The sequence below is a fragment of the Halichoeres trimaculatus genome, unplaced genomic scaffold (genome assembly GCF_033239565.1).
Source record: "Halichoeres trimaculatus isolate MK-OKI-2021-1 unplaced genomic scaffold, fHalTri1.1 fHalTri1_scaffold_2, whole genome shotgun sequence".
NCBI lineage: Eukaryota > Metazoa > Chordata > Actinopteri > Labriformes > Labridae > Halichoeres > Halichoeres trimaculatus.
In genome coordinates this window covers 21411896-21432724 of record NW_027437180.1, presented here as the reverse complement: position 1 = coordinate 21432724, position 20829 = coordinate 21411896, and the positions used below count along the sequence as shown (strand labels likewise).

The window sequence follows — 20829 nt, the reverse complement described above, 5'->3', positions numbered from 1 at the left end:
TTTCATACAGTAATAACTGTGTTGGGAACAAAAAGCAGCTTATGGTGCAAAATGTTCAACTCTCTAAATTTCCTATTGGGTAAAACTAAAGTGTGCAACAATTGGTGTTTGCAGGACTTAAGAATGGGATTAATGGTAGTTCAGAAAGTCAAAAACTGGATTGAATTGTTACTGTTGGTATGAGTAGGTAAATTGTAGCTGAACTTAGTTTTGGTAAAATGATAAATATCTGTATCGTTTCTGCAGGGAACACAGATAACAGGACCATACGGACCACCAGGACCTGAGGTTAGTGTGTTTATCTGCATGATATTACTGGTGATGCATTTTATATTTCAGTTTTCAGGTAAACAATCTGTTTTGTAAAACGGTGGGAAAAGTAAAGGGGTTTTTCACATTGAGATGGAAGTTTCACTTCCCCTTATCTCTGCTGTATTGTAGTAATTAATATGTGATTGCAGGGAGAGGCTGGATCTCCTGGAGTCACGGGGCCTGTAGGACCTCGAGGAGAACCTGGGGAGCTGGTAAGGACTGTCATCTGTTTGCTTTATAATTGACAGGAGTCCTCCATGTGGTATCGTCTCCTCATAATGCCTCTTCCTCTGTGTGCTCTCAGGGCCCTCCAGGGCGCCCAGGTCTTAATGGGGCTGATGGGATCCCAGGACCTCCAGGGAACATCATGCTTATACCGGTAACGTGAACACCAGTTGCTGTTGGTGGAGAAGCTGGAAGCCAGTGTGGTGTAGTGTGCTATAGGTGTATTGTGTAGTGGAGAGGAATTTATGAGCTGTTGTCAGTGTGGGCTTTAAAACAGCCAGGCATCAGCCAGTTCCTCTGCTTCATAGTGGTTCTCGTTGATTACAGCCAGCGCCCACTCATCAGCCTTAGGCACACAGAGTTGCTCTCCTTCATCATAGACCTGAATTTGTCCATCTGAGTCCCCGGTAGCAACCCTACTGCTGCTTGAGGCTATAATCTGCTTCGGCTGCTGTTTGGTGCTAATGATCCTCAGTGAAGCCTTAGGGAAGACAGTCATGTCGGCTTGTTGTTGCTGAGAAACAAGCTGGCTCAGAATTATTGAACAAATTGATCTAACCTTGCAATTAAGGTCATCAGTAAAGTGTTCATATAATCAGAGTCAGTTTCAACCCGTCACTTCAGTGTGCTTTTGGACATCATTTGTTGGCTCATTTTTTCTATCAAAAGATGAATTTTTCAGACCCATGTGCTAAGAATGGAGACAATTACGTGTTGTTGAATCATTATGTTATTCAGTCTCTACTTAATTTCAGGACGATCCTCTTTTTTTATGCAGTATTTGATAGCAGTGCTGCACATTGACCACTGGGTGGGGTATAGACTTACAAAACACTCTGTATTTATGTATGTGCGTGTGTATGTGTGTGTGTGTGTGTGTGTGTGTGTGTGTGTGTGTGTGTGTGTAGTTCCAGTCAGGTGGTGATCCTAAGATGGGTACTGTAGTTTCTGCACAGGAGGCACAGGCACAGGCCATCCTGCAACAGACCAAGGTACACAGACCTCTAAAACAAATCCATCATGACTCAAACAAACAGATTTAGAGCTACCACAGTCTGAATCCTTCCTCTTCCTCTTCTTCTTTTTCCAGCTGGCTATGAAGGGACCGCCAGGGCCACTTGGTCTTAGGGGGAGACCTGGACCTTTGGTGAGTGACATTGTTTTGATACCTTTATGTTGGTGAGAACATGGCTGCTGCTTCTCCTGACTTTCAGGACAGGCAGGTGCGGAGTGGTATCAGTGGGAACAAAGGCTGCAGGATGCAACAAAGTTTTCTTTTATGAGTAGATATAACACAAACAACCTGTAGTGACAGTGATTCAGTTGATGAAGTTTGGGCGGGACTCCAAATCTTAAATACACATGAAAAAATAACAGAGGACAGGCCATTGGCACGTAACGCTACACGTAAGCTACATATAATGAAGATTTGGGGTTAGAGAAGTCAGTATGCGATGCAGTCAAACAACATGTGTAATCAAGCTAAGTGTTGTGAAATCTTATTCCCAGGGGGCGCCAGGTCCGTCTGGACTGAAGGGGGCTAATGGCGAGATGGGGCCTCCAGTGAGTCGACTGGCTGTCATAGGAAAAAATATCAACACCTCATCCCTCAATGCCACATCAGAGCTCCTCCGAGGACCTACTCACCTGCTCTCTTTTGCACTTTTGTCACTTTAGGGTCCTCCAGGACTAGCTGGTCTCTCAGGTCCAAATGGACGAATTGGGAAAAGGGTAAAGTATCAGTCAATTATCATCTTCACAATCTCTCATCTGTCGTCTGTGTTGAAGTTTTTGTTGTTTTACTCAGTAATTCAAGTGCACATCATGCAGTAAGGAATGAGTATGGAATCTATCCTGAGTGTTTCTGTGTGTGTGTGTGTGTGTGTGTGTGTGTGTGTGTGTGTGTGTGTGTGTGTGTGTGTGTGTGTGTGTGTGTGTGTGTGTGTGTGTGTGTGTGTGTGTGTGTGCGTGTGTGTGTATTTTCAGGGGCGAGCTGGTTCTGACGGAGGCCGAGGCGCAATCGGAGAGACTGGAGCAAAGGTGCAGCAGAACTAATGTCATCTTTTGTTCACAAACGGACTGTTGTATCACCTGAAAATAAAACCTCATTTCTCCTCTTTCTCAGGGGGACAGAGGCTTTGATGGTTTACCAGGTCTCCCTGGAAACAAAGGCCACAAAGTGAGTGATCTGCCTGAATGTGTGTGTGGTGTTAACAAGTGAATCCCAGAACAAAAGTACAAACTTCTACATATGTTTTGTTTATTCTCAGGGAGACAGGGGGAAGCCAGGTCCTGTGGGTCCTTCAGGAGAGCCAGGAGAGAAGGTGAGAGGTCACAGTGATGGAGAGCAGTGATGCCATAACATGTTTTTGTCTCTTTATGTGCCGGATGTATTCATGTTTGTGGGTTTTACAGGGTGCTGAGGGGCCATCTGGGCCAAGAGGACAACCTGGTGATGCTGTGAGTATGGCATTAATCTAAAACAAGCTTACATGTATGTTTTAAAACAAACAGAACTTACTATAATGTGACTTGGGCCTAAAAATGTGTACATCTATGATTATACCTGTTACAATACATCCCTTTACAGACCTGCCTATCATTTATTTATACACACATATCATATTAGATCCTCCCTGTCACAGACCTCAAACTACATGTACATGTTCCCAAAAATGAAACCTTGAAGTAACAGGCAGACAGACTCTGTCAACTTCCCCTAAATCAGTCAAGATGTGCTGCTAAGACAGATGCATACAAAGAGCTCAAGAAATACACTTTTTTCCTGTTGACAGAGCTGCTGCATGTCCTATTTCTGTATTCCACCCTGAGCCAAGATAACAAGTTGTTTAGCTGTTGCCTTTTTGAGAAGAAAAACTTTATTCCTAAAGAAAAATTCATTTCATGCACTATGCTAATTTACACGTTATAAGCATGTAAACCAGAAATGCACGAACATGATCTGATGGATGTGCCCGTACGGGGAGGTTTCAGCGAGAGAATTCTACATATGGAAGGGCAGCAGGGGCTTTGGTGCTATGTTCTGGACATTTTGGCAGTGAAGTAAAGGGCATTTTTCCAGTTACTGGCCCACAGAAAATACTGGACTTTATCCCTTGAGTCTCAAAGTGAAGTCTCTAAACTGTGCTGCTGTTGTTCTAGATAATGCTCCATTGTTGTGATAACTGGAGATAAAATCTTTTTGTATTCAACTCTAATTTATAAAAAAAAAGTCACATATTTCCATCTAGGCATACTCATATTTGTCCCTATATCACCCTAAACCAAGATATGATCTGAATGCAACCCTTTGTGGCATGAAGACTGACCCAGAGTTAAATCTTTGATAGGGTCTCCTCACTTTCCAGAACTAATAGTTTTTGAGTTCTGATTGGTCCTCACAAAGATGCAAAGCAGACAAAGCCCAGCCATGCACAATAATGTTTTTTAATGCAACTGTCGTGTGTATTTCAGGGTTCCAGAGGTCTGAACGGACCCAGAGGTCGTCCAGGTCCTCCAGGCCAAACTGTGAGTGTGATTTATTCTATTCTATGTTTTTGGTATACATTCAGTTTTTCCACTTCCTTTTTTTAACCAATGCAGACACATTGAGGCTTCACTCTCCTCAGACATAAATTCAGCTGAGATCTCACGATTAGATTACGACACATGATCGCCTAAAACTGGATGTAACTGTGGTATCCATTTGTTAACATGATGTAATATAATTTTTATCTCATCTCAGAAAGCCACTCTTTGCCAAATACTACATCACATCTTCAAACACCTCCGGCTCTTTCTAGTGTGCATAATTTATAAAATGCATGCACTCGTAGAAACACAAGCTAGCACTTGTGAACTTCTGACATTTCAGCTTTTGTTTTGTGTCGGCTAATTAAGCATTCAATGCCTTAAGCAAGAAGATGCAAGAGCCAAAACTAACAGGAAGCCTTATCATTTTTAGTTTTATTTTCTGTCACAGCAGGCTTATGTAACAAGCCAAAAGAAGATTAACAGTAAAAAAAAAAAAGAAGTTTGAATATGTCGAGACAATGTGATCTTCTTTTATCTTTTGTTCAACCACACAGGAAAAGAAAATAACTTGTTTTTGTAAATGAATTTTCATATGTACAAAACTGAACTTTATACAGAAAAATAAAACATGCAGCATACAGCTCTGGTCCTTTCATAACCTTTGTTTCTTCTCACAGGGCATTCGAGGGATTGATGGGGTTCAGGGCTCGAAGGGAAACATAGTGAGTATGATCAAAGGTCTTCTGCAACAAAAAATAACAAGTTAATCAACTTTTAGGACATAGTGTTTTTCTTCCTCCTGTTTGAAAACATTGACATTATAGCAAAAGATGCCCAGCATTTCAAAGCAAAGGAAAAGTAGTTTACTTACTTTATAAACAGTATTTCATAGCTTTATGTGTCAGTTCTTTTGATGTATAAATATTGGATTAGAAAGTGCTATACAGGCCAAGGATGTTTATAACACCAGATGGTGAAAGGGTGTGAAAAATTCAGTCATAATCTATCTGAATGTCAACTTCTTGCTTTTGAATGAAAAGACACCGGACTTACTGCTGTTTAAGGGATGGGACTGTGACACTACTCTGTGTGTGATTTCTTCTTTGAGACAGCTCTTGTAACAAAAGAGAACTCCGAATGCAGTTGGTCTAAGGATAATCCAAATATTAGATTGTGATTAGGAATAATTATAATAATAAAAGGCTCTATCAAGTCTTAAAAACAGCTGGAGAAGTTTGAGAAAATTGATGTACCAGACTGAGCAGACTGACAGGATTTAAATCAACTTGTGCAGAAACTTAGCAGACCAAAGATCAGAGAAGTTTACTTGCTGATAAAAATAGTAGATGGTGTTAGGGTGCCACTATTATTTTACTGTCCATGTTGAGCGACCTAGTTGTTGCATCTAATGTTGCTCATGAATACAGCTAAATCAAAAAAGAGTGTGAGAAGTAGACCTTACATCCTGATTAAAATTTTTACAACAACATTAACTTCTGTTTTTCACAGGGAGCTCCCGGGGAGGTTGGAGCACCAGGGCAGCAAGGAAACCCTGGGATTGTGGTACGAGCAGAAAACAGATACGTGCACTAAATACATCAATCACATGAACACATAAACATAGAGGTACTTACGCTCCGTCTCTCCTGCAGGGTTTTCCTGGTCCTCAAGGCTTAGTTGGGCTACCTGGAGAGAAGGTAAGACAAATCAGATTTAATTTTTGACTTTCATGTTACAGATTGTTGATTAATGTACATATTTTTGATTTAAAGGGGCCTCAAGGGAAAAAAGGGATGCACGGTTTACCTGGAAATGATGGACCACCTGTGAGTACATTCACAGTTGTGCTGAGATACTACTGAATATTTTAACTCAAGATGCCGGGACCTCAAAATCAACCATGGAAAAACTTCACGTCCAGCATAGATAATACCATGCTTTTTTATTTAACAGGGTCACCCTGGCAGAGAAGGTACTCCAGGCGAAAAAGGACTACCTGTAAGTCTGTCCTCTGCATGTGACTGAATTTGATATCACACAGAACACTTTTATATTTATATTTTTTCTAGGTATTTTTTATGTACTGGTACTTATCAATGACCCCTCATCCTTCTTCATAAATACTTTGTGTTAACGTCAAAACTGAAATCAACACCAAGACTTTCATTTGAGCTACCAAATCATACAAGACTGACAGCACTAGTGTTGACACTTTCTTTGTGGTAATTTTACACATCTTATACTTTTGCCACAGGTAGTTGTAGTTATGGTTACATTTTACACAACAAATAATCCCAATAATGTATTTCTTTAGTGTTAAACAGGGGAAAATGGGGTCTCTTATCAGAGAATAATAACTGCACATGTGCAGGACTGTTTCAGTCATAAGATAAGATGTCCAGTTATGTCCACAGGGGGTTGCTCAAAGCGATAAAAAACACACAATTCTTTACTAAAAGCACCAATAAAGGGTTGACATTACCACACTGAATCAGAACTTGTTGTTTTATCCACTCTTTCAAACAAACAGCCTTACCCTGTGGAAATAAACTGGGTCAGCTTCCCCTTTCCCTTTGCTTTCAGTCAATGTGCTAAAGCTAGGCTACCCGACTAATAGCAGGTGCATCTTATGCAGTTTACAAGAATAAGAGCTGAATTTTCAAACACAAGAAAAAAAAAACAGTTTTGATCTTCAAGTTTTATCTTTTTGTTTTTTTTGTTTTGTGTGTGTGTGATTTAAAGGGTCCTGTTGGAGTGCAGGGTCCTGTTGGATATCCAGGACAACGAGGAGTTAAGGTAGGAAATGAAAAGACTACAAACTTCTACGTGTGTAAAATCCCAGTGGTTCAGGGTGGTTTGATGAAGTTGGTGGGTCTCTGTTGGTTAAAAAACCACAACCATGACTCAAAACTGATCTGAACATGAGGTGCTGTGGTATGGTTAACTCATCCTTACCATGTTGTTATATCTTACAGGAGATTTTTCTAAGAGCAGTTTAAAGTTTGCCTTATTGTTAGGCTGTCCTGAAGGACCATTATCATATATTTTCTGTTAGTTGGTTGACCCACTCTTTGTTTTTCTGTTTGACAGGGGGCAGATGGAATCAGAGGATTAAAGGGAAGCAAAGGCGAAAAGGTAAAGCAGATAACACATTCATGGCACATTCAGGGGGTTATGCTGCCTGAAATAATAATAATATCATTTGCTGCCATCATGGTGTGTGTTGGTCTCTGTTTTGGTTATGATTTGAGTTCAATCTGTGCAGGGAGAGGACGGTTTCCCGGGAGCCAAAGGAGAAATGGGAGGAAAGGGGGACTTAGGGGACAATGGAGCTCCGGGTGTCCGTGGCGAAGATGGACCTGAGGGGCCAAAAGGTCAAATGGGTCCTCAGGGAGAAGCTGGACCTCTTGGTATTGCTGGAGAGAAGGTGCAGAGCTAAGCTGGCATAAAATACTCTAAAATACTCATCATCTGTGCTAACCATCAGATATCTTTACAACTTTAAAAAACCTGCTCAGGATGAGCAAGATGAGAGTCACACTGTCTTGTCTTTAAGGGGAAACTGGGGGTTCCTGGGCTGCCTGGATATCCAGGGCGACAGGGGCCAAAGGTATTTTGGATTGAAAACTATCTCTGATGTGTGAGGTGACATATACCGTTGATGTTAAGTGAAGTGAATTTTTGTGACTGCCTTTTTTTCTCAGGGCTCTGACGGGTTTCCTGGTGTTCTTGGGCCTGCAGGAGAGAAAGGGAAGAAAGTGAGTAGAAAGTTTAAAATCACAAGATATTTTGTGACCCTAGGCATTTACAGCATTGATTTCAAAGATAGACTTTAATCATGATGCTCCTGTCTTTTGTATCCAGGGACCTGCAGGGCAACCAGGAGGCACAGGCCAGAGGGGTCCTAACGTGAGTCACAAAACATACTCTGTAGCTGAGGAAATCTGAAACAATTCCTGAATGTTACATTTTCAATTTGAGAAACACATGAAATTAAGAACAACCAAAAAAACAACTTATATGTCTTCAGAGGAAGATGTTAAAGTAGACTCTGCAAGTTTCCACCCTCCAAATGTAACACCAGACATGTATAAGTCATGTACAGAGGGTTGGCACTAGCTCCTCTGTGAAACTTGATTGTCATTTCATAACCCTTGACAGTAGCTACGTCAGATGGCTAAACTTTGGTAAAATTATCTATTTTGCTTATGTTAGTTAGCAGCACATTTCCTTATGAGTATGAAGTCTCTCTGTCGCAACCTCAAACCTGATCAGCAGTGTCGTGTTTGCAGCTTGTTTCTGCTGCCATCAAGTGGCCAGACGATCAGTAACATTTAATCTGAGTTTTTTAATTCTTCAGACTTTATCAATCGTCATCCACTGACAATGATTGACTGATTGGTTTTATTTAATGCTTGTCCTAAGTTTGACCTGACTCGCGTCTCTTCTCTGACAGGGTGCAAGAGGAGGCAGAGGAGCTCGAGGGCCAACAGGAAAACCAGGAGAAAAGGTCAGATGACCCTCCACAGCCAATAGAAACATCTGCTCAGTCTTTTTCCCTCAACACTTTTACTGTGAGCTGTTTGGTTTATCCATCACTGCCATGTTCTCCTTTCCTCGCTTCCACAGGGGGCCTCAGGACATGATGGGCCTCCAGGATCACCCGGAGAGAGGGTGTGAAAAGTATTTTAATTCACATTTTCAGTGAGTTGACTAATTAGCTGATTGATTGCCTGATCTATTGGCTTGTATGTTGTTGTTTTTTTAATTTAGGGACCATCTGGGCCACAAGGAAGAAATGGAGAGCCAGGACCTAAAGGAGGAACCGTGAGTGGTGACAAAACAAATATTCAAAAAACCATTTTGGATTGATTTCTGAGCTGTAGACTCATCACTTTTTTTGATAGAGTGTTTGTCAGGACAAAGATTTACTCCCCCACTTCTATCTGATTAATACTACTTATGTGTGAAGTTGTGGACTGTTTGTCATCCCCCACCATAACACACGTAGTGTAGAGGAAAGGGGTCTATAAGGGTGGCTCGTTGAGGGGTTCATGGGCACAGAGGCCAAAGTTTATGTTTTTGCTGCATGTCTTCCCTCAGTCTCCTCTATCCTCTCTTCCTCCAGCTGACCTGTCTAATAAAGGAAAATATTTAAATGGGTTAAACGGCTGGCAGATATCACTTTTGAAACTATACTTCCAGTTATTTCGTATCACGGCCTTTGCTGCAGTGTTGTTTATTTTTTTTATGCAGGGTGTTGGAGCTAATATTTTAATATGGCTGTAGAGGTTTTCATGTTTCATTTTCTGATTACAATTGCCCGACTGACAATTCATGGGAAAGGAATCCTGGTCACATGCTGCTATAATTCACCGTCTGTGCCTGCAGGGGACAGATCCTGCAGACTTATTTGAATATCTGACAGCACCTGTAATGAATAACCACTTTGCTGTATTTTAAAAAAAGAGATTATTGTGATCACTTCCTTCCTCATTCTGGAAATCACACCATAAGTTCAAGATTAAAGGAAATGTTAATTAATCCTTTATATCAATTTATTTCCCATAGTATCTTTTTCATTAGACTTAGAAAACTTTAAAACTTTCATGTCCCCAAGGAAGCAATGTGGGGCACAGCACAGCTCACAAATATTAAAGGCACATCAGACGCACACGACAAAGCTCCAAATAATCCAAAGCAGCTGTTATCAGTACACTGACAGACATGAAAAAAACTCACACATCATGGGTGTGTGTGTGTGTGTTTTTGAATCTCTTTCATTAGGGCCCTGCGGGGAAAGACGGACTTCCAGGTCACCCAGGTCAGAGAGGAGAGCCGGTGAGTGAGTTTAAATTTTGTGAGAGTTCACGAGAGGTCATCAGTTACTTCACGTTTTCTCTGAGAAATAGTCTTCACCACACACACCTTGTGCACATTACTACACACTACAGTAGTTTTCCAACTCCTTTTCTTCTGACTTCAGGGATTCCAAGGAAAAACAGGCCCTCCAGGACCCTCAGGTGTTGTGGGCCCACAGGTGAGCACAGCAGTGAACGAATCACTTGTTATGTAATATTTGTGATGCCTCAGGCTCCAGCTCTGTACCGGTTTAACTGACCTGGTTGCGTGTGTGCGTGCGCGCCTGTGTGTGTGTGTTTTTTTTTTAGGGTAAATCTGGTGAACCTGGTCCTACAGGGGACAGAGGTCATCCGGGGGCACCAGGTGTTCCAGGAGAGCACGGATTACCTGGGACTGCTGGGAAGGAAGGTGGAAAGGTGGGTTCATTAAGCCAGACTGAAGCTGTTGTCTTCACATCTCAAAAACTTTCTCTTTGTTTTTGAATTTTAAACATGGAAATACTTTTTTTCTCTCAGGGCGATCCAGGTTCTCAAGGGACATCAGGGAAGAACGGTCCTACAGGACTGAAGGGGTTCAGAGGAAGCAGAGGAGCACCAGGAGTTATGGTACATATCAAGTCCACATTTTACATTTTATTTACATAAGCAGCGTTATAAAAATGGCCCTCTGCTTTTGTTTTTTTTTAGGGACCTCCTGGACTCAAAGGAGGATCAGGTCCCAGTGGAACTCCAGGAACATTAGTGAGTCACATTGCACCATTTTTTGTCACCATATATGTTTTTTTGTTTGTTTGTTTTTGGTACAATACAGTGAAGATTTTCCCAGAATGATGAGACTCTGATCATTTATTGTTTCTTCCAAATTCTAATCTTTGTTGTTGATGCATATTGAAATGACAGACAAACGCTCTATAGTGCTGTTAAACAAGTGAATGTGTCTATAGGGGCCGTCTGGTGAAAGGGGCCCTCCTGGACCAGCAGGGGCCATTGGACAGCCCGGTCGGGGCGGGGCGATTGGAGGACCTGGACCAATGGGAGAAAAGGGCGAACCTGTAATTTAATTCACCTGTTCTTTCTGATTATTTGGTTAATTAATCTCTGTAGACTTTTCTTGTTACTAAGAACATCAAGATTCATTGACGCTGTCTTTGTTTGGAGGGTAGAATTGGTTGATGTTTAAAACATCCATGTGTGTGTGAAGCCTGTGAGCAGAAAAGCACAGTTTGAATGCGTGTGTGTTTTCCAGGGTGAGAAAGGTCCAATCGGTCCGGCAGGCCAAGATGGAGATCAGGGACCTGTTGGGTTGCCTGGGGCAACGGGCCCTGCAGGACCTCCAGGAGATGATGGAGATAAGGTAAACTGTCAGTTTCTTTGTGTTTCACAGACACAGAAAAAGTTTTTACTGTGGTGATAAACTATGTGTCCTCTGTGTGTGTGTGTGTGTGTGTGTGTGTGTGTGTGTGTGTGTGTTGTTTTCAGGGAGAGCAAGGAGAACCTGGGCAGAAAGGCAGCAAAGGAGACAAAGGAGAAGCAGTGAGTCTGGAGCTCATTATGGGCTTAACTTCATAACCAGAGTAGATCTGACCGTGTCTGAAGCCTCTCTCCTTCTCACACACACTCTTTTTCCTTATCTATCTCTTTCTCACTCTCTTTTTCACAGGGTCCTTCGGGCCCCGCTGGCACTCAGGGGGTGGTTGGGCAGCCAGGACTTCCAGTGAGTTTGCTCTTCTTTTTGAACTTTTCAAAATTAAATCTCCAAAACACACATTTGCATATTCAGTATGTAAAAAATTTGAAATCCCAACAGTTCAGATTTCCTGCTGAGAAATCTTCACAGAAGCTGTTTTTCACACACTCTGGTTTGAATTTTCATCTCTGATCAGGAGGATTAAAGGGCCTAAAATTACTTTCATTCCTCTTGGAAATATCTTATTTCACTGGCAACCCTGCGTGTATTTTTTGTGTTTAGAGCAAGAAGAGGCTTTTATCCTTCTCATGTTGGTTTGTTAAAAATGCAGCCTGTGGAGCAGTAAGGTGTTTGTACAGAAGTTATTAACAAAGACCCCAGAGAAAGATCTGAGAGAATGTAAAAACAAAGACAAAAGATGTGGATGAGCTTACTTTTTCATCAGACTTAAAAGTCATGCTTCCTCTTTGTGTGTCAGGGTGTAGATGGATTGGTTGGTCCCCGGGGCCAGCAGGGCATGTATGGTCCTAAGGGAGATGAGGGACTTCGTGGTTTTAAGGGCTCCAAAGGACCAATTGGGCTGCAGGTAAGAATTATGGAGCAGTCAATGGACTCAGACGTCTTTGGTCAGAGAGATTGATCTTGTAGGCCTGCTCTTAAATCCGGTATGATGGTGTGTGTGTTTTCTCACAGGGCATGCCCGGCCTCCCAGGAGAGAAGGGTGAGAGTGGACATGTGGGACTAATGGTGAGATTTTATCACGTTTAACATTTGTCTCTTATTGACATCACTCTTTTCTTTGATATGTAAAGTAATCCTCTGTTTTATTCACCCTCCTTTTAGGGTCCACCTGGTCAACAAGGCCCTAATGGTCCTCAAGGGCCTATTGGAGGACAGGTGAGTCCTACATTAATCTAAAGCATCCTTAGTTTGTTGAGCAGACCATTTATAGACGGATAAATCACTGTGGTCTCCTCTGCGTGGTTAAGGGCCCCAATGGTCGGCCTGGGATGATCGGACAGCCAGGGGGTGTAGGAGAGAAGGTAAAGAAATTAAAATGGTGTACATGTTGTTTGATGTTTGTTGATAAATAAACTGCTTCCTCCTAAAGTTCTTATATAACATTTCTTTCTCTCTTAAGGGGGAGGATGGTGAGGCAGGTGACCCCGGTCCAGTTGGTGTCCCAGGAAGGCCGGTGGGTTTTTCAGAAGCACATTTCAGCTTCAAAGAAATAGATCAAAGAATTTGCTTCCTCCATATTGGTTTTTAAGCCTCTCTTGCGCTTCTTCTCTGCCCCACTTTTCTTAATCGCTCTCTCTGCTCCTTTGCTTCTTAAGGGAGGAAAAGGAGACTATGGGGAGAAGGGAGATACAGGCCTTCCAGGGGCAGCTGGTCCTCCAGGAGCCAGGGGTCCTTCAGGAGAGGATGGAGCCAAGGGCAATGCTGTAAGAACCACCAAAGCCTAAAAACCTTTTAGAATATTGCACCATTGAACACTGCACTATTCTGTTCAATATAGATGTTTGTGATACTGATGAAGTCTGCTTCATAACACTTTGTAGTTTAGTGAATACCGCAAGAAAAGAAAGAAGGCTAAAAACTGAAGCAAACCACAGTTTCTGCTCCCTGGCTTTGATATATCTAAAATAAGAAGCTGCTAGTAGCCCTCTTTGTTTTGAGTTAACTTTCCTCATTGTTTATGTGCTCAGCTTTATAAAGCTGTAGTCCAGTCCGACAATGTTTAAGTAAATAACTCTGCTGAACTGATACTAACACCAGCCACACACTTTCAGATGTTAAACGATTTCATGGTCTCAGTAGACACACACACACACACACACACACAAACACAAACATTTCAGGCTGATGTTTAATAAGACAATCCTTGGACCTCACATATGGAGCGCTTCACTCAGACCACAACCACACACCTAATGCTTGGGTCACTGATTTCACAGACTTAAGACCTTGCAGGAGTGACGTGGTGAAATGGGACTTAAGAAGAAAACAAACACAGAGGACAGTCAACGTCATCAGTCAGCTGTCCTGATATGTTTCAATAACAGACAAAAATGAAGAGGAGAATTAAGCTTGTCCTCTTTTTTGATTTTCTTCTTGGCTCTGGAAACAGTTTTGTTTACCATTCACTGCCATGCCAGCGAGCTGTAAACGAACTCATCATCCAGTTAATGACACTTCCCATTCTGCTCCTTTCATTATTTACAGTGGGTATTCTGTTGGAGGCAGTCCAATCTGGAATCATGAATATTGAACATGTTTAATATTTATGATTACCATTCAGGGAAGCTCTGGTCTGGCTTGGAGCGCTGAAAGTTGTTGTATTGACACCGCACACTTGAGGATTATTTGGACAAACAATTGGTCATGATAAATCTTGAATCAGACTCACTCTGATCACTAATGATGGCAAATCACCAGCTTTAAGTGTGTGGCCTTAGCCATGCCTTCAGTCGCATGGTTGAGGCTTGCTCTAGAAAACCACATGCACAGCAAGCTTTTATTAGCTTGTTATTTGCCTCCATTACAGGCTCTGTGTCAAGCAGTTGCAGGTTTTGTTTTAATGTTGCTGAACTTGAAATCACCAACATATTCTAAAGTCGCTTAAAACTTAAAAAAAAAAAACTCTTTCAAATCTTCTTCAAAAAGGATGACACAATCCAAACTCAACCTTTTCCTCCTCTCCCCAGGGTCCTATAGGTCTTACAGGGGATCTTGGTCAGCAGGGAGAAGCTGGACCCAATGTGAGTATCTACTCTTTCCTCTCACTATCCTTTATCACTTCTTTTTCATCATCTAAATTTCAAACTCAGACAAAATGCGCGTAATAAAAATGAAATAAGCAGGATTATTACATTACATCATACCAAAGATCAGGAAACAGGATTTAAAAAACATGTTTGAAAAAAGTTACAATTTCTCATTAAACATCTGGAGGCTTTTACACATGTTGGTTGTATTGCTGCCATGTGTTTCCTGACTGCTTAAAGACTATTTACAGTCTCTTATTTATCGTTTACAGTATGCCTCGTGATTTATCAGATTTACAACATCTTAAAAAGTGAGGTAATCTTCTGTTTTTTCCTGTGCCAATCACCTTTTTCTTTGACAGGGTGTAGATGGTCTGCCCGGGTCTAAAGGAGACACAGGGGAACCAGGAAAATCAGTGAGCACTTCTTTTTTTCTACTTACTCTAAAATCTTTAAAAATCTAAGAAAATGAGAGCAGATGTTAATAAACAATGCAAGACAATGAGTATAACAGTCTCTAAATTTATTCAGGGACCCCCAGGAGCAGCAGGAGAACCTGGACCATCTGGACCTCCTGGGCGAAGGGTTTGTGTGTTTTAGTTTCATATCTTTGACCCCCTGAGGATCCTTGTTTCAATTTTCTGTTAAGGTAGAGGTAAAGCAATTTTTTACTCCAGTATATGAGCATGATCTGTATGTTTCTACTTTAAATGTTGTACTCCAGGGTCACTTGGGAAAACCAGGAAAAGAAGGAAAGGCTGGTCTGAAGGGAGTAAAGGTGAGACTCTAAAAAACCTCTTAGATTACTATCATTTTAATGTGTACATCTTCTAAGGGTGATACTGCTGCTGTCTTTTCAGGGTGCTCCTGGTTTGGAGGGACCCATCGGGAAGACGGGGCCTGTTGGCGCCCAGGGACACCCAGGAAAGCCAGGGCCTCAAGGTTTAAGAGGGATTCCCGGTCCAGCAGTATGTTAAACAGTATAAAATGCCAAATACTAAGATGAGCCAGAACAAGTACAAAGGTTCAGTTTAAAATAAATCTTTTTGTGTGTCTGTTATGCAGGGGGAGCAGGGTTTGAATGGACCACCAGGCCAGACAGGACCCCCAGGTCCCATGGTATGATCAAATAAAAGACACAACAGAAAATCAACAACTTTTTCTAGTTTATTATTTCAAAAGAGAGGGAAAACAGTTTTGAATATTTTTTGTACAGCTTGATAAAAGTTCTGTCTGCTCTTAGGGTCCACCAGGATTACCAGGACTGAAAGGGGACCATGGAAAGAAAGGGGACAAGGTGTGTGAGTATTAAACAAAAGTCAACATTGATTATAAACTCTGACAATAACATAGATGTTTAATACATTTGTGATGTCTTTACAGGGTCACGGTGGTCTGATTGGTCTGATAGGCCCACCAGGAGACATCGGAGAGAAGGGGGACAGAGGACTGCCTGGGAACCAGGGACTTCCGGGTCCAAAAGGAGATGAGGTACTGAGAATGTACACACACACACACACACACACACACACACACACACACACACACACACACACACACACACACACACACACACACACACACACACACACACACACACACACACACACACACACACACACACAGTTTAGCGATCAGGCAGCTGGTTTAATGTCTGGCTCCAAAGTTCAGCTCCTTTCAAGCTGCGGGTTCACTGGCATGGCTCACTTTTTCAGTTAGAGAAGGAAATGTAACACTACACACATTTTTCGTACAGCACCATGGAAAGAAACTTGAATGTTGTGAGGGGATTCAAGGAAATAAAGCATGCTTGTCAAAATGATGTATACAGAGCAGTGTCACAACAATTTAAGGACACAGTCATGCGATCTAGCCTGCCTCATTCAGCTGTATTCATCTTATTCTCTGTATACACTGTGCTAATCTGACTGACGTGATATGGCTGATGTCAAACATTTATGTCCTCATTTGTTATTGAACCAGAAAGTCACTTGGGCTCAAAATATCTTAGCCACTAGTTAAAAGAAAAAAACATTACTAGCAATGAACACAAGCATCAAGCACACATGTGAAAGACTTAATCCAGCTGACATAAGGAAAGCTTGTGTCTGTTTTATCATCTCGTATCCAAACCATGCATTTTCAAAGGTGAAATATATCATTTAAATACAGAAAGTTTTGCAAATTTTCAAAGTCCCTGAACCAAAGTTGTTGAAAGCTTTTTCCTGCTTGGTCCAAACCCTTTGAACTCAGTGAGGAAGCCACCTGCTGAAAACTGCTGGAGGCCCGTGTCAGGAGATTACATAAGTGTGAGAGCAATTCACCCCACATGGCTGTCGCAAAAATGTAAAAGTTATGTTGTCCATGTCGGTTTTGTGTTTGACGGATGAAAAATAGTTCTCTCTTCCTTTTTAATTTCTGAAACCAAAGAATAACTTATTTTGAATGTCAATCTAAAATGTGCCAATTGGATGCAAGTGTACAAGTAAATCATCAAAACTGCAGCAATCAGGAGGCTAAGTATTCCTCTAACCAAACTGCTGGCACTCTTTGTAGATAACTTAATTAAATTCTGCAGCAGGTCCTTGGTTTACCTGTACTTCTCTCTTAATACACACTTGTTTAACTGCACTTTTCTTTCATGTTCATCTCTTCCCTGTTTTATTTCTCTGTTCTTTTGAATTACTCCACTTTCTCCTCTTCAGTTTATTTGGTCCCCAAAAAATCACCACAACCATTTGAACTTACTCTTGTCCTCAAATCCAGATGATCCAGTAGTGGATGAGGAAGTTGTCAGTATCCATCAGCACCAATCAGCTATGCTTAACTTTTAAAACAATGACAAAGAAGGTCATCCAAGAGGGATGTAAAGGGGAAATCTCTTTTCTCTCCATCTTCTTGCCTGCAGACAATGTGTGGAAACATTACAGGCAGGTACACGGGGGGAGAGACAGCCAGAGGCAGATTGTCCACTGTTTTATCATAGAGAATGGCCTTCTTACACAGATGAAGACGGATAGTGAAAGCTGATGGCGAATTTAAAAGCTGGCAATATTTCATACTCCAGTAATTGTCGCAAAATCCAATAAATGAAATTATTCAATCTTTCACCAATCCACTTGTGCTGTCTGTTACAGGTCAGTGATTACGCTGTTTGCATGCTATTGTTTTTTTTTTTTGGTTCTTTCAAATTAATCCTAATTCCTTTTATTTCTGTATTTCTTACCACAACTGCAGATAAATTCAAAGTGTGACTTCTTCTGATAAACCCTTGAGAGATCTCAGTTTATCCATCTGACATTTTTTTTTCTTTTTATTGTTTGACATCAGGGTTTAGGTGGTCTACATGGTCCCAATGGTCCCCCTGGCCCTACTGGTCTGTCTGTGAGTAAACAGTTTGATTTTATAATGTGTCTGCTAAAGGAATAGTTGTTTCATGATTGAAAAACTTTTAAGCATGATCTTTGACCATTACCTTCTCTGATAGGGCGCCATTGGTCCAAAGGGGTCTAAAGGAAACCAGGTAAATGCAGTACCCTTTGTTTTTTAATTGGATTAATTTATAGACTAAAATGAATCCCAGTGCTTCTCTACCACCAAATGTTAATGGCCTTGTTTTGTTTCTGTGTAGGGTCCTATTGGACCCAGAGGAGACACTGGACCTGCAGGACCTCCAGGACCACCAGTGAGTTTTGTGTATATTAAAAATATCTGACATTCACTAAAACTCTGTGGAAATCTGTCCAGATCTGCCACTCTGCTCTAACTGTTCCTTTTTCACCACCTTCTATTCTTCCTCTCTTCTTATGTCAGGGTGCACCAGCAGTTGGCATGTCCCCACTGCCAGAGCATGGACGGAGGAGGAGAACCCATGCCCCTGTGGATGGTGCTGTATTTGAAGACGAGGAGCAGGTGGATGGAGGGCAGGGAGACTGGATACAGGGAGACCAAGCGGGGCAGGATGGATGGATGAAGGAGAAGGAGGGCAAAGGCATGGAGGAGGTCTTTGCATCCTTGTCCTCCATGAAAGTGGAGGTGGAAGGTCTGCGCAACCCACAGGGGACATACCACAGCCCTGCACGCACCTGCAAGGAGCTGTGGCTCCTCCAACCTGGACTCCCTAATGGTACTTCATCGCTTTGTGTCTTAGCGCCATTTTTATCCAACACTTCCATCTCTAAACTTTTTTTCTCTGTTTATCTTCTGTCTTGCTAACATGTGCCTACTGTTACATCTGAGATCTTTTGTATGTTGTTAGTCGTGTGTATTTCCCCTGCCCTCACTCTGTTTCCTGCCCCTAGGTGAATACTGGATAGATCCTAACCAAGGTTGCCATAGAGACTCCTTCAAGGTGTTTTGTAACTTCACTGCTCAGGGAGAGACTTGTCTGTACCCTGACAAGAAGTTCCAGTCGGTTAGTTTTCACACTGAAAACAAAAACTCACACACACCCTCACACATTTAAGTTTGCTGAGAAATGGATCATGTGTGGTGGATGAGTGGACTGGAGTCTAATTCTTGTTTGTTTACCATCAGGTGAAGTTAGCAGCCTGGAAAGGTGAAAAGCCAGCTTCCTGGTATGGTTCATTCAGGAAAGGAAAACAGGTATAGTGTGATCATTTTTAATGCTGGCAATGTTTTACTCTTTAAACCAACAGTATATGGGCTAGGAATTTTTTAAACCCTGCTGCGTCGTAAGGTGTCTCCTTGTAACATTTGTTATAAGTGGTGACTGAACTCTGTCATTCTACAGTGAACAATGCTCAGTCCCATTTGCAGTAACCTTGTAAACCTTGGTTATTGTAATGGTAAATAAACAAGGATGCATTGATGAAGCTGGTGGGGGGCAGTTGATGCTACAGATCAAATAAAATTGTAATGAGTCTTGCTGGCTGTGTTTTTTCCTTAATACTGCGCAAAAGATCCAGTGTTCCCTGTTTTTGAAATGTTCCCTGCTTCCTAATGGTCCATGGTAAAAGGACACAGTGTACAGTTGCTCTTACATCCAAATCATATCAGTGTCTGACAATCACTCTTGTGTTTTCTTTCAGTTTTCTTACTCAGGGTCTGATGGTGTTCCAGTCCATGTGGTGCAGTTGACCTTCCTGCAACTTCTGAGTGCCACAGCCAAGCAAACCTTCACGTATCACTGCTTGAACTCAGCCGCTTGGCTAAACACTGCCACCTACAGCCACGAACATGCACTGCGCTTTAGAGGCAGCGATGGGGAGGAGATGACACACGAGAACACACATTACATCAGTGCGCTATATGACGGGTGTCAAGTGAGTTACACAAAAATACACTAAAGCTTTCTACAGCCTCCATTTTTCATGTGTATTGGTTTTCTGACTGATTGTGTTTCTCTGTCGTAGACACGCTCAGGACAAGAGAGAACAGTGTTGGAATTTGACGCTCCACAGTCCAACACGCTCCCCATCATTGACGTTTTTGTGCCTGATTTTGGGAAGGGGAACCAGAAATTTGGTTTCCAAGTTGGTCCGGTCTGCTACAATGGTTAACAGACTGATGGGCTGGCAGCTTAAAACAGGAAATATTTAATAGTAAAAAAAGAGCCATGGACACTTTTTACATGCAGGGAAAAACTACATTCAAGACTTACCTGGCACAATATTTATAAGTCGATTTACCTACAACAGTGTTCCTCTGTCTGAGCATTCATCTTTTATACACATCCGTTCCTTAAGTCTTCTTATTGATCTCTGTTATTCTGAAAACACTGCATTGACTTTCATCTGGATCATTGGTGTCTTATTTGTTGCTCCCCTTTGGAGGAGTAAGAGGTGCTTTAACAGTTTCACTCATGTCCTTCATACAGTTATTGATTTATGCACTTAAATCTGATCTATTCACATGCTTACACAAGACTCCAATATATAAAGAACAGTGAATCATTTTCATAAAATACAACAACACACTTCAGGTACATTCACTCACTGTGTAGTTCTGTGTCATTAACAAACCTCAACTTGTGTCTATTTTCGTTTGTTTTTGTCATTTTGTTGTTATTAACTGTAATGTGATGTATATTGGAGTGTAGTTCATCTTGGTGCTATCATGTGGCTCCTTACAGGAGTACATTTATTTGTAAATGGGAACTGGGGCAGTGCATTTTTTTATATTGTGAATCTGTGTTTTATATATTTTTTCAACATTTCAAACCAAACTGTGGTACATGATTGCCCCAATGTCTTTCTGTCCATAGCTTGTGGGGAAGTGACTGAGTAACGTATTTTAATAAAAGTACATGATGTAAATTTAAGTTAAGATGATGAGAACTAGTTTTGTTGGGTGTTTATACAACAAAGAAGAAATGGTTTATGAAGATGAGTGACCCACTTGCTTTCAAGTCAGGTAAGTTTGCTCTGTCTGTCACATCTCCTATTTTTTTTTTTTTTTAATTAAGTTGTCTTTATGGCAC

General features: G+C 41.6%; 1 protein-coding gene across 1 annotated transcript in view; it reads left to right on the top strand.

Moving 5' to 3' along the window:
• The window catches only part of LOC141802215 (uncharacterized), a 45476-nt gene extending 24891 nt beyond the window's left edge, over positions 1–20585 (top strand). Inside the window, exons 10-66 of the mRNA XM_074685728.1 lie at positions 247–288; positions 462–524; positions 617–691; positions 1446–1529; positions 1628–1684; positions 2047–2100; positions 2215–2268; positions 2524–2577; positions 2663–2716; positions 2808–2861; positions 2953–2997; positions 4012–4065; positions 4749–4793; positions 5581–5634; positions 5724–5768; positions 5844–5897; positions 6025–6069; positions 6814–6867; positions 7162–7206; positions 7337–7498; positions 7628–7681; positions 7776–7829; positions 7936–7980; positions 8528–8581; positions 8701–8745; positions 8845–8898; positions 9859–9912; positions 10058–10111; positions 10242–10349; positions 10449–10538; positions 10620–10673; positions 10877–10984; positions 11179–11286; positions 11412–11465; positions 11593–11646; positions 12098–12205; positions 12313–12366; positions 12463–12516; positions 12609–12662; positions 12761–12814; positions 12957–13064; positions 14328–14381; positions 14750–14803; positions 14919–14972; positions 15112–15165; positions 15248–15355; positions 15453–15506; positions 15631–15684; positions 15771–15878; positions 17718–17771; positions 17875–17910; positions 18019–18072; positions 18201–18513; positions 18689–18801; positions 18924–18992; positions 19439–19672; positions 19763–20585. Coding sequence (XP_074541829.1) covers positions 247–288; positions 462–524; positions 617–691; positions 1446–1529; positions 1628–1684; positions 2047–2100; positions 2215–2268; positions 2524–2577; positions 2663–2716; positions 2808–2861; positions 2953–2997; positions 4012–4065; positions 4749–4793; positions 5581–5634; positions 5724–5768; positions 5844–5897; positions 6025–6069; positions 6814–6867; positions 7162–7206; positions 7337–7498; positions 7628–7681; positions 7776–7829; positions 7936–7980; positions 8528–8581; positions 8701–8745; positions 8845–8898; positions 9859–9912; positions 10058–10111; positions 10242–10349; positions 10449–10538; positions 10620–10673; positions 10877–10984; positions 11179–11286; positions 11412–11465; positions 11593–11646; positions 12098–12205; positions 12313–12366; positions 12463–12516; positions 12609–12662; positions 12761–12814; positions 12957–13064; positions 14328–14381; positions 14750–14803; positions 14919–14972; positions 15112–15165; positions 15248–15355; positions 15453–15506; positions 15631–15684; positions 15771–15878; positions 17718–17771; positions 17875–17910; positions 18019–18072; positions 18201–18513; positions 18689–18801; positions 18924–18992; positions 19439–19672; positions 19763–19909 — 4176 coding nt within the window. The 3' untranslated portion in view covers positions 19910–20585. The remainder of the gene's footprint in view (positions 1–246; positions 289–461; positions 525–616; positions 692–1445; positions 1530–1627; positions 1685–2046; positions 2101–2214; positions 2269–2523; positions 2578–2662; positions 2717–2807; positions 2862–2952; positions 2998–4011; positions 4066–4748; positions 4794–5580; positions 5635–5723; positions 5769–5843; positions 5898–6024; positions 6070–6813; positions 6868–7161; positions 7207–7336; positions 7499–7627; positions 7682–7775; positions 7830–7935; positions 7981–8527; positions 8582–8700; positions 8746–8844; positions 8899–9858; positions 9913–10057; positions 10112–10241; positions 10350–10448; positions 10539–10619; positions 10674–10876; positions 10985–11178; positions 11287–11411; positions 11466–11592; positions 11647–12097; positions 12206–12312; positions 12367–12462; positions 12517–12608; positions 12663–12760; positions 12815–12956; positions 13065–14327; positions 14382–14749; positions 14804–14918; positions 14973–15111; positions 15166–15247; positions 15356–15452; positions 15507–15630; positions 15685–15770; positions 15879–17717; positions 17772–17874; positions 17911–18018; positions 18073–18200; positions 18514–18688; positions 18802–18923; positions 18993–19438; positions 19673–19762) is intronic.
• The last annotated feature ends 244 nt before the right edge of the window (positions 20586–20829 follow it).